This window comes from Mus caroli, unplaced genomic scaffold (genome assembly GCF_978045245.1).
Source record: "Mus caroli unplaced genomic scaffold, Mus_caroli_1 scaffold_19, whole genome shotgun sequence".
Taxonomy (NCBI): Eukaryota; Metazoa; Chordata; class Mammalia; order Rodentia; family Muridae; genus Mus; species Mus caroli.
In genome coordinates, this window is record NW_028227274.1 from 22,279,239 (window position 1) to 22,292,200 (window position 12,962).

General features: G+C 43.1%; 1 protein-coding gene across 4 annotated transcripts in view; it reads left to right on the forward strand.

Annotated features, from left to right (window-relative positions):
• Fhod3 (formin homology 2 domain containing 3) overlaps positions 1-12,962 on the forward strand; it is a 423,897-nt gene that overhangs the window by 255,032 nt on the left and 155,903 nt on the right. For all 4 annotated transcript variants that reach the window (XM_021150413.2, XM_029472088.2, XM_021150415.2 and 1 more), the window contains exon 6: positions 3,348-3,442. In XM_021150413.2, coding sequence (XP_021006072.1) covers positions 3,348-3,442 — 95 coding nt within the window. The remainder of the gene's footprint in view (positions 1-3,347; positions 3,443-12,962) is intronic.

Sequence of the window (12,962 nt, forward strand, 5' to 3'; positions counted from 1 at the left end):
GTCTCTTTAGCGCCACCTTGTGTCTAGAGTGTGTTTTGCAGGAAAAAAGCTCCCGCTTTGGTGTTGGGATACAAAGATCTATTTAGAAGGGTGGGTTTTGGATTATCCTGGTGTTAGGCCAAGGCATTAAACACAAATCTCTACCTCCAATCTGAGAAGCTGACAGAATCAACTTCTTCACTTGTCCCTCTTTCTAGCAGTAACCCAGCTTCTCATATTTATTGTCTTGTTAACAGTGGCCCCTGAGCAGTTTGGGCAGAAACCATCATTCCAGTGTTCTGGGTCTTGTGAGGGGAGGGTGAACCTCACAGAGTGGGCTTCTCAGGAGGTTATAGGGTCCCGTTAACATCCTTGCGCCCCTAGGCTGACTTAGCAGACAGGCTAAGAGGGACTGAGGACTGGAAAAGGGGAAGGGAGGAACGGGAATACAGGAGGCGGAATGTGTTGAGTTCTCATTCTCAGAGCTTTGCAGAAGTAGGGACTGGCCTCTCTGAGGAAGGAAGTGATGGGCTAGTCAAACATTGATAAACCATGAAAAACCATCACATATTTCATTTGCTTTGTTTTTTACCTTTATTGCTGGCTTTTCTATTGCAGAAGTAACATGGTGTGGTGTTCAAAGTGGGAAAATATGGGAAGAGAAGAAACACGCACTCAATGCTTCCGATGTCAGCCCCTCCTCTTCCTCCCCTTCTGCAGTGCCACAGAGCTCAGACCTAAGGGAGACCCCTTCCACTGTGCCACAGGCCACTCTCAGTAAACACATCTGTTATAAATGCTGACTGGAATATTTTGTTGAATTAAGAGAGGCTTAAACTTTTATGCTTGCCTTGTAATTCTTTGCACAGAAACATTTTCCAGAGTCAGATGTGGATTTGGCTTGCTGTGTGCGCCAGACTGTGGCAGGTGTAAGGTTTTACTTGTGAAATAGCACCTTGGGGACATCTTTACTTCTTTATTTGTGCTTTTTGTTTTGTTTTTTAATGTAGAGACCCCTTATTAAAACAGGCTCTCCACGTCACATGAAAAGACATGTAAAGAGAACCAAGTCTCTTTGTGCAGGTACCTGGAAGGCCAGCCATCCTGGAAGGACCTGGAAGGACTGCAGAGCTGCCCTCTACCACTTAGTAGGAGTAGGAGTTTGGGACTCAGTCCTTAAGTTCTCAGGGCCTGTTTATTTGCCTGTCAAGTAGAGCAATGGCTGCCTTATGGGTCTGTCATATAGATAACAAATATCCTGTCCCACTAAGGTTGAAATGAATGATAGCAATTTTCCAAACATTTGCCACACAGAATGGCCTTACTACAGGGTTTCTTCCAAACTGCTGTGTCGTGACTCAGTGACATGTGAAGTCACTTTTTTGACCTGCTTAGTATTTGACTGCTGAGTGATGTTTAAAACACCCTTGCTGATTGAAGGGATAATGATACGTGCCTAGTCTTTAATTTGCATGTTTTGTTATAGGGAGAACAATCTTCATGCTGTTATAATCTTATCCTTTGTTCTAAGTGTTATGAGTTTGTAATATAGTGTGAAAAAGCAACAATATTATCCACTATACAAAGTAACAGTATTATACAACCCTTTATCTCTCTTTGGTTTTCATGCCATAGTAAAATTGCCTAAGCCGGGCGTGGTGGCATACGCCTTTAATCCCAGCACTCAGGAGGCAGAGGTAGGCGGATTTCTGAGTTCAAGGCCATCCTGGTCTACAAAGTGAGTTCCAGGACAGCCAGGGCTTTACAGAGAAATCTTTCTCAAAAAAAACAAACAAAAAAAAATGCCTAAAATTCTACGACAGCATAGAGTGATTGTGCAAGTATCATTTTGAAACTATCGCTGGGGCTACTGAGATGGGTTAGCAGGTTAAAAACACCTGCTGCCAAGTTTGGTGACCAGAGTCCAATCCCTAGAACCCATGGAGTGGAAGAGGAGAACCAGTTCTTGAAAGTTTCCCCCAGACTTCCACCTGGTGCCATGGGATGTGTGCACTTACATTCCCACACATCGACAGGTGAAAAGGTCTGAAGTCCTGCGCTTAGTAAGAATGTCTCCAGGGTTTGGTGACTAGCTAGAATATGTTGTGTGATGGTTACTGTGTTGAGTTTGTACCCAAGACATTCCTCTCATTTTAGCGTTATGTATTCAGACACAGTTTTCCTTAGAAGGTCCGTGTTTGACTATTTGCTCCTTTGTTTGGTGAGGAACGATGAGATTTTTAGTGTCACCATACATTTGTCTACCTAGATCCCAGAACAGAACCTATTTTGTGTTGTGTTTTTTTTTTTTCTCAATCAGCGCCATTTCATGTAGATTATTTCCTAAAACCTATCAGTCCATTCAGATGGTTATCCTTAGACTAAGGGATGAGGGATCGTTTCATTTACTCTTCTATAATTTCCAGTTTTCCAACTGAGAGGTGAAGGTGGTTAGGGCGGTGGACATGATTCAAGGAAACCTGATTAATTTGGATATTCACTATCTCTGCAGTGTCTGCAGTCAAAATTATTTTGATGTTAATGAAGCTGTTCAAAATAATACATTGCACTTCCTTCTTGGAGAATGGTAATAGAAGAGCGATTACACTTCCTTAAACTAAGAATTTAAGCTTTGGCGTGTGACAGATTATTTGGGGTTCCCCAAAGCCATGTATGTGCACGCTAGGTAAGTGCTCTGTCCATGAGCTACAACCTCAGCCCTCTTTGTATTTTTAAAATTTTGAGACTCCGTCTCACTAAGTTGGGCATGCCTGCCTTGAACTTGTGATCTTCCTACCCTGCCTTTCAGAGTAGCTGGCATTGCAAGTCAGTGCCACCATGCTTAGCCAGGAGACTTTTTTTTTTAAGTCTGACATTTTCCATCATAAAGTTTTTTCATTTATGAAAATTCAAAGCAACACTTAAATGCAGGGCTGTCCTTTCTCTAAAAAGCTAAAATTGCATTCCCTCTAAATGTTTTGACAAGACACGGGACTGCAGGCAGGGACACTGGTTGTTTTGAGACCCGTTACGTGCCCTCTTGGTTCCAGGTGCCATCTCATGTTCAACTTGGCCCTGTATTGAACAGCATACACATCAGGATAGAGAAGCATGCATGTATACATCAAGATGCACAAGCCCAGAGGTGACTGATGTCAGTGCTGTAGTTAGATCCCCCAGCAGCCAGGAATAGCCTCCAGTGCTTTCAGTTCCGAAATGAGATTTCAGAGCTTCGCTTCAGAGTTGGTGCCCTTACCAATACACAGTACCCTTAATGTGATGAAACTTTCAGTTGACCTCATGACCATTGAAGGCTGCGCTTACACATAAACCAGTAACATCTCCTTGTTTCTTTCCCCTGTCTGCAGCACTGGGTCAGATTATGTTGTATGTGGATGGGATGAATGGCGTCATCAACCACAGTGAGACCATCCAGTGGCTTTACACGCTCGTTGGGTCGAAGGTAAGACCAAGGTTTTGGTTTTTGTTTACGTTTATGTTTTTGTTTTTCTTTCCTTTTGGAACACCTTGCTCAGTTTACAAGTCATTGGTTCTTTTTTTTTTTTTTTTTTTTTTTTTTTGGTTTTTCGAGACAGGGTTTCTCTGTGTAGCCCTGGCTGTCCTGGCACTCACTTTGTAGACCAGGCTGGCCTCGAACTCAGAAATCCGCCTGCCTCTGCCTCCCGAGTGCTGGGATTAAAGGCGTGCGCCACCACAGAATCCTTTTTTAAATGGTTTTGCAAAGAGCAATCCTATTCAGCTCTGCTCAAGTCCTGTCTTGGTATAAAGGATGATTCACCCTTTGTAGATTTTTTTTTTTCAAGCTCAGTTTAATCACAGATAGCTTATGAAATTTTATTCTCTTAAGCTGTAATCAAATGCCTTTGACACTTTTGGTTTCTAGTGTTTAATTAAAATATTATGCTATAGATAAAGTACCTATGTGCCCCTTATATTTTGTGACCTCAAGTGGTAGGATGACACGAGTATAGGTCATAGATACTAGGCAAGAGAGTCCAGTGCCATTCCTGGCCCTTGGATTTCCTTTCCCAGTGTTGTGATGAGGAAAACTTTCCCTCATTTCATAGTAGAGAAACTATTTTTCCTTGGGCAACTGAAAATGCTTTTTCCCATATCTTTTGGCTTTGTTTTCCATGGAAAATAGAAACAACTCTATTTTGAAGCTAGGGCAAGTGGCCTTGGAAAGGAAGTGGAATGCTGGGTCTATGAGGTTGACTTAGCTAGGCTAGAGGGAGATTTGTATCTGGTCTCCTGTGTTTTCTGTCTTCCTTACATTTGCTTGGAGGCCTCCTTGGCCAGCATATCTGTCTGGAAACAGGTCTCTCCATAGCTCTTTGACTAATGTCTATGACCTTAAAATCTGGAGAGATGGGGAAGATTTCTTTGAAATAAAAAGGGACTTTTAAATACATGTTACAACTGGATTAAGAAATCTTTATGGCTCTTTCATTGTCTTGGCAAGACTGATATGGTGGCATGGGAACAGGGGAGAGCACGAAGGAGTACATGTAGAAAGGGGTGCCGTGGTCTGAGTGTGTCTCCTGAACCTATGTGCTAGGGGCTCATACAGCACAGTGAAGAAGGTGTGGCCTTGCATGAGGAAGGCAATGAGAACCTCCTTGGTAGTGGATTGTTACTGTTGAAGCAATGGCCTGAGAGAGTAGGCTTGTTGTCTGCTTTTCTCTTATTTCAGGACATGACCTATGTCCCTTCTGGTACCTGCAGCAACTAGTTGCCATCTTGGAAGTAGAGGGTCTGACTCTTTCTCACTTGTGCTATGGAGATCTTACATGTGTCCCTGCTTGTCAACATACCACAGAATTATATTTCTATCCTCTTTTAAAACAAACAAACAAATAAACAAACAACTAGCCTCAGGTATTTTGGGATAGCAACACTAATAGAAAGTCCTAGAGAAGAGGAAGGGTTAAAAAGAACTAGAAACAATGGTGGGGGGAGGGGACTCATATCTAAAATTCCAGTGCCTGGGAGGGTGAGACAGAGGATTGCCACAGGTTCAAGGCCAGCCTAGGCTATAGTTTGAGATCCTGGCTCAAAACCCGAAAAGGAAAAGAAAAGTATAAAGAAGAGATGGGACATACAGGAAGTAGCAGACTCAAATCACAGCCATTGGCCTGTGTCACCACAGCGATCTTGATTGTTTTCTTTGGACTCACTCTGCAGGGAAAATGAACAGAACAGGAGAACAAGGGAAAATCTGCATTGCATTTAAAAATAACGTGGAGAATCATAAAATCAGAAATCAACAGAGGAACTATGCTTTCCTTGACTGGCTGGTCCCCAGAGTCCTTGCTTGCTCTGTGGTCCTTCCTCTCCTCAGGCTCTATCTTGGGTTGACCAGTTGTCTCTTCTCCACTCACTGACATCGTTAGCACTAGACTCTGTAGAACATGTGCATTTTTCTCTTCACTGTTCATTTTTTTCCCAAGAGCCATTCTTCAGCACTTGTTGACTTTCAGGCATCATGAGGCTAGGCAAATAGAGGAGTCTAGTGAGCTTGTGCCTTGGAGCAAATAGAGTCTAGTGAGCTTGTGCCTTGGTGCCTATGGTCCTGCTTAAAAAAAAGAAAAAGTGAGGTTGGGGGAGGGTGTGACTCATTCATGGTGATGTCAGACAAGATCTTGAATCACCCTACTGGGTATACTCAGTTCCAGGTCAGCAGCTGAATGCAAAAACAGCAGCCACTGGCAAGTTGTTTTTTTTTTTTCCCCCTAGCACAGTTCTCCTGAAATGCCCTTTACTCTACAAAACTTGCTGATACTCTGTCCCTCTCTTTCATCTGGATAGTGAAAGATCTGGAAGAAGAATAGGTGCCTCAACCAGGACCTTTAGGTTTGGAGAATGAAGCCTCAGTTCTGTCCTTAGCACTCAGATTAAACAATACAGCCACCTAGGTTTTCCCAGCTCAGGTGTAGAAGGCAAGGGAAGCTATGCTTTAGTCCTTTCTGTTGACAGATTCATGGCTTTTAAACCTGAAAGGTTTGCCTTGACAGCCTGCTGGCTTTGCCTTATACAGGCACAACACTAATAAAGGAAGTGCTGGTTAAAAAAAGAATCCTGTTGTTCTGTTTTCATAATGCTTGACTTTCCTCCCATGAAAGGCAACACGATGTGACTTTGCTGCTGCCAGAGGGTCGTTATGCAATGCACATTTGTAGTTACTTGAAACTCCAGAGAAGAAAATGATGTATTTGCAGCCAATTAATGACTTTTAAAAGAGAAAGCACAAAATGTTTTCAATAAAGTCTTTGTGTTTACATGAGCCCATCTCTAAACTTCTCAGTCAGAGGTACGAGGTGGGTACCCCCACAATGACTTGTTAAGGGCATGTAGTTTTTCTCTTTATGCACCTGGAATTCTAATTAATTGAGATAGGATAATCCTGTTTCTATAGTTTGGCCTTCTATCACCCTCATATAGAAAACCTTCTCTGTTTTCCATTCTGGCCCTGGAGAAACTCTCATCTCCTCATCAGAGAGCCTCATGATGTTGCCATGGAAACCATCCTTTCTGTATTCCCATCTACCTTTGCTCACCCTGCCCTCTATTTCTGCCAGCCCCACTGCATCTCATTCTTCCAGCCATGTGCCAGACTGCTGATCAGACAGTAGTGGATTTCCTTTGCATCTGTGTGAAGATGTGCACGCTGCTCTTATATAACCCCCGCTACTAGTTTAGGGAGAAGTGGAAAGGACCATACCATCTTCTCTCACATACATTCATATTCATGTTCTCCCCATGAAGCCTCATTAGGACAGCAGCTTCCATGGCATGTGGAGCATAGGGATAGAAGAGGGGGGAGATGGCAGGGATGGCAGCAGTTATTCAGAAGTGGTGGGGTCTGAGAAAGGGTTGCAGTTAAAAATGAAAAAGAGGGCAATGTGGAGACATCTTAAAGAGCAGCTACTGAGGCCTAGATTTCTGGATTTAGAAAACATGAAGCAGGAATAAGAAGTGAGTCACAACTTGGAGTGGGCTAGTGCCTCTGGCAGGAACGTGGAAGTTGGTATTAAGCTTGGAAAGGAGAACTGAGCAAGTGATCCCAGGTCCCGGTGCTCTCTCCCTGTGTCAGGACACAGTGCTGGTTGCCAAGGAGATGAGAGTCAGTAGCCCTTTGGTCCTGTAGTCACAAGTATTGTGTCACTGATATGTGATCACTCCAGGGACCCACATGGAGGCTAAAACATGAGGAACGTTCTTAGTTACATAGAGTTATAGAACCCGAGCTGTGGCAAATGCTGAGCTATGTTTAAGATGGTCATGACGTCATGAGTCACATTCTTAATTCTAGAAAAGGAAAGGAAAGGAAGTGGCTCAACCCTCGTGGACACCAGAGTTGCTGGGAAGCTATTCTTACAGGGAAGGCATCTTCATCTACACCATTACGAAACACTGGATCTACTGTTTGTCAGGCATTCTGATTCCCTGTGGAGGTGCTCTGAGCATTTAAAGGTCATTGTCTGGGACTGAGGATATGTCTTTATACATACACATACACATACACATACACATACACATACACATACACATACACATACACATACACATACAATCATCAATGAACTTCTATGTAAGCACAAGGACCTGAGGTTGGTTTCTAGGATCCACATTAAACAAGAACAACAACAACACAGTAGGTATGGTGATGTGCTTATAACTCCCCGGCACTGGGGAGACAGAGATAGGGAGATCCTTTAGGCTTACTGGACAGCCACCCTAGACGACCTCATCAGTTTTAGGCCAATAAGAGAACTTCTTGCAAAATAAAGGAAAAAATAAAAATAAATGTGCATGACTCCTGCGTAGTGAGTGGTGAGGTTGTCCTCCTGACTATGTGTGGTCATACACACGTGACTATGCACACACATGCACATTTTGAAATTAAAACTGTAAAGATGACTGTTCTATAAGCCTGTCAAAGCTACAGTGTATGTTTTGCTCTAGATATTACAGGGACCTAATAACTAGTCCCTCATTCTACTGGTCATTGGCTTCTTTTTGCAGCTGGTAGAAGGTATATAACAGCCTCCTTGGGATATGACATTTTCTTCCATAAATTCTATCTCTGCTTTAATGGGTCTTTTAGCAGCAGCCCTGGGTGCTGGCTGAAATTGGCCTGGCAGTCCATTAAACGTCCCTGGCTTTGTCTCATACACCATTCCTGCCAGTTCTTCATTCTACATGTCCGTGACTGATGGTTGTGTATCTAAATGCAAGCCATTGCAATTTTCTTTGTTGATCAGACCACAGTTCCAGCCTCAAGATAATTGTGAATTCTGCCTTGGCCATTTATCATCTTAATGGCTAGTGCCAGTTTTATATAACATAAATTTAATAAGCTATGCCTCTTTATTATAGACCAGAATGCTGAGAGGGGAGAGAGAATGTGTGGACCCACCAGCACAGACTCTGTGACAACACAGATGACTGGGGTGCTTTAGGGCCACTGTGAAGCGAGTGGGGAGCTGCCTCACTGACTGTTAACCCATTGTTGCCAATGTCTTCACAGACCTTTCTAAAATCAAGACATACTGCATCTCCTAGCACATGCTAGGGCTTTGGGGTCCAACACAGCCTTCATGTGGGTCATCTTTCATCTATAAAATGGAAATAGTCTGCAAGCTGAGCAGATACAAATGTGTAAAATTCTGAGCACTGCTCCTGGCCCTGTGCCTAGTATCATTTGTTAATAGCTCTTTTTCTGAGAAGTTCACTCAACATCCTAGTTTAGAGATATGCTCAGTCAAGACTGATGGGCCTGGGCCTCTCTTCTGTCTTGAAGCATCCATCTAAAAATTTCCTGGGACATTTTGGGAGGGATCAGTGGTGAGTTCAGAAAGCTACACGATGCTTTTTTTTTGGAGTTCATATGCACCAATCTCCTTTTTGGCAGTTGCTGATATGTCTGTTTTACACTATGAGAGACCTCTGCCCGGCCTAGCTTGGCTCCTGACCTGCCCCAAGAGCCCACAGCAGCTTTCTAAAGAGTCTCCTGCAGCTGGTCTTTGTGCCTGTAGTTTCTAGGGCTTACATGCTGTGGTGGAACATTTGGCTTTCAAAAACTCATGGAAACCATCACACCTGAGCATGTTTTGCTGCTTGGTAAGGTGGCTCTACCCCTGTGTCCTCAGCTAGGCCATTACAGACACCTTTTCCTCTCTGTAGAGGAAATTGTTCTCCCCTCTGCAGTTCAAGCCACGTTCTTTCTTCCCCCACCCCCAGTTCCACGAGAGGCTCAACATCAGTGACAGATTTCATGATCACGTGCCTTTTTCTTTTTTGCATTTATTTGTGTGTTTTCTTGTTCACATGGGTGTGCACACATATGTGTGGGCATGCCAGAGTGGGAGGTAAGAGGATGATATGGGGTGTCTTCTTTGATTGCTTTCTTCTTTGTATTATTGAGGGAATCTCCCACCGGAACCCAGAACTTATCCACTGGTCTAGTCTAGCTAGCCACCTTTTGGGGGATATCTGTTGCCTGTCTCCTGTATCCTGGGATTCCAGACAGACCAGCATGCCCACTCGGTCTTTACCTGGGTGGGAGGTCCTAAAGTCTAGTCCTCGTGCTATGTGGCAAACATCTGGCCTGCTGAGCTATCTCCCCAGCCTTCAGGTTGGAGATTTTCTTGCTTCCAATTTAAGAATGATAACTCTCTGCGGCTAAGTAGGAAAATACCCGATTATAAATTTTATGTTTTAAAACACATTGTAAACATATTGGACACCATGATATCTGCTCCGTCATTGAATGCTACATGGCCTTGCCAAAGACATTCTTAGAATACCAACCAGTTCCTTGATGTGTACCGCTGTCGTAAATCAGTCCTGCAATTGGAGCTTATGTTTTTTATTGACTTTAAAATGAGTTGAATTAATAAGTGTTTCATTAATAAAAGTTGGGCTAATGTTAATTTTCATAGTGAAGTTAATGAGAAGAGATTAAAGGAAAAAATACAAGTTTATGGATGTTCTCAACATCTCGATATTATTATAAAAACTACCATTTGAGCTTTTCTGTGATTATAAGAGCAAAATGTTCTCTTTGTATTAAAACGTAGAAATTTTAAAAAGTAAAAACAAGCAAAAATACAACTCAGAAGTCCTACCAGAGTTATCATGGTGATTCACTTTGAAACCTTTCTTTCTATTTATTTTTAAAGTTTTCTTATATAGTAAGCCCTAAACATATTCTAAACATTTTCTGTGTCACTGTAATATTTAAAGTTTAATGCCCATATAATGGTCTCTGGCATGTCTGAGCTGTGATTCATGGAAGTTTTTTCATGTTTCTCATGTTGTCAATCAAGTGGCTTCGGACTGGATGCTCTATTTAAAGCTATTTTAATATCATTAAAACCTATTTAGTGGGTGAAGTTGCATTTGAACTTTGTATTTATCCACATTCCATTAGGCAGGTAGGATTTCTAAAGCTCCCTGTGTCACCCACGTGTATTCATGTGTTATTGGCAGGATGACCCTGTGGATACAGAGTCAGTGTCCCTGCAGAGTGCAGTCCTGGCTCCTCTGCCTGTGCACACTCAGAGTACTAAGTCCAGTGTATGTAATTTCTTTCCTGTGTGCATGCACATGTGTGTGTTGGTGGTTGGAGGTCAGAGGTCAACCTCTGATGTTATACCTTAGACACTTTGTGTTTTTTAGACAGGGTCTTTCACCAAGAAGGCTAGACTAACTGTCCAGGAGTGGGGAGATGGATCCTCTTGCCTCCTTAATACTAAAATTACAAGCAAGTCATCCCCCACCCCCACCCCAACCTCCCTTTTATTTCATACATTTTGAGATTGAGCTCAGGTCCTTATGTCTGGACTGCAAGTACTTTCCCACTTGAGCCCCTCCCTCATCCCCATTAAATGTTGGATTTCACAAGCCCTTGCTTTTGGAAGATATCAGAATGAGACCGGAGGATAAGGCCGGGCCTTCAAAGCCTTCGGAAGGACAACCAGTAGAGGCGTCACTGAGAGAAGTATCACTTCTTTAGTCCATTGTGTGGCTCCGGGGAGCATTATTTAGGTTCCCTCTGTTCTCAAAACAGCGTCATTATACACTAGCCATGCCCCAGCAGCTAGAGGATGAGTCACTGCTGGGGATTCAAACCTGGGAACACATTTGAAAGAATGCAGAAATTCAAGTAGCCAGTGTACCCTTTGCCCAGTGAAAATACTGTTTCCATCTTCTAGGATGGTGGATGGTCCTCAGGGCAGCAGAGGCAGGGAGTTCTGGGAGCCAGCCCAGGAGGAGCCCTGCAGGCTGGAGTTCCCTTTGTCAATGCTCTCAGCTCCCTTCCCCTGGGGCTTTGTCTCTGCCTGGCACGTTCACTCACTTCCTGGAGGCTTCTGACAGCCAAGCTCTCCCGACAGCACTCACTGTGCCAGGCTTACCTGCCGTCTGCTGGCACGCATCCAGGACGACTTGTTTGTAAAAGAAAAGTTCTTTTCCTTGGGAAATATTATCTGTCATATTTCCACAAAGCTTATGTTTTGAGCCAGTTGGAAAGATGGAGGGCTCTTTCCTGGGTAAGGACAAGAATCAGGTTGACCAGTCTCATTTAGAAATTGGCCAGGTAACAAGTTATTTTAGCCTCCTAGAATGTGGGGTTTTGTACCCCAAACTGGGCATGCTGCTTCCTGTAAAAGCATCCAAGCTTGTTGATTTCCAGTATCCCATTCTGCAAGCAGTAACAAGATGCCCCTTAACTGGCATGTTCCTGCCAGGCTTTGGAATCCCTTTCTCATTGGTAAAGGAGGGAGTTAATGTTATTTTTATTAATTGATCCTTTTAATTTTTTTTTTACATTTTATTTATTTTGCAAGAATGTGTGTGAGTATGTGGACATGTTTGCCCTCCACACATGTTCATGTGTGCAGGTCAGAGGACATGTCAGTTCTTTCCTTCCATCATGTGGGTCCCAGGGGGTCAAACCCAGGTCATCATGTTGAGTAGTTGAGCCATCTCTCAGGCCTTCAAATGACTCTTCTTAATGATGTTAAATATCTGGAAAATTTAGCAAAGTGGATATTTTCTGCTGCTTACACAAACAAAGCTCAGTTAAACACCTAAATTAATCATAAAGATTTGTACCTCTTCATTTTGTTTGTAATCTTCATTTCTGGACAGCTGGCTCTGTTTTATACTTCACAAAATTTATTTACTGGTAAGTTCCTTCGGGCCTTTCCAGTCCCCACCCTACCCCCTGGGTTCCACTGATTGCAGAGTTAGCTTCCTTTCTGCAGACTGCACATCAGAAGCAGGCAGCTGTCACTCTCTAAGGCCATAGCTCAGGGACTTGGTGCAGGTGACTTCCTGTCCTGGCTCATGTGCCAACCCTGATCTTTTCATTCCCTATGAATTCTTGTGGGCCAGGGCCCAGAATTCTGTACTCGAGGTACTATGTTTGGGCTTGTGCTTTATTTCTGATAATTACCCATATCATGTTGCAGGCAGTTTATTAGAGGTCGAGAAGGGAAAGATTTTGGAGCCTAAGTTTCTTGTTGAACTATTTAATAATTATGGAGACCCCTAGGCCTTAGTTTGAACTGCTTATTCAAAAGTTTCAACTTGAGTGTGTGGCATTTGAACAAAATGTTAAGTAAGGGGTTTTAAAGATGAGTGGAATTTTCTGTGGGATAGGAGACAAGGCCTCACTCTACAGACTAGGTTGACCTGGAACTGATTTTATAGCCCAGGCTGGCCTCAAACTTTGCAGAGATCCTCTTGACTCAGCCATTAGTGGTGATATTACAAGCATGAACCAACACGTCTGGTTTGATTTTGTCAGATACCTAGTCTGTTCTAAAGTATACGTAAATGTGTAAACAATATGGTAAAGCCATATAGATCAGGCTGTCTTACAGTTTCTAATCTAGTTTAAAGATGAGCATCCATTTTTATAGCACATACCTATGCTACTTTTATGGGAAATG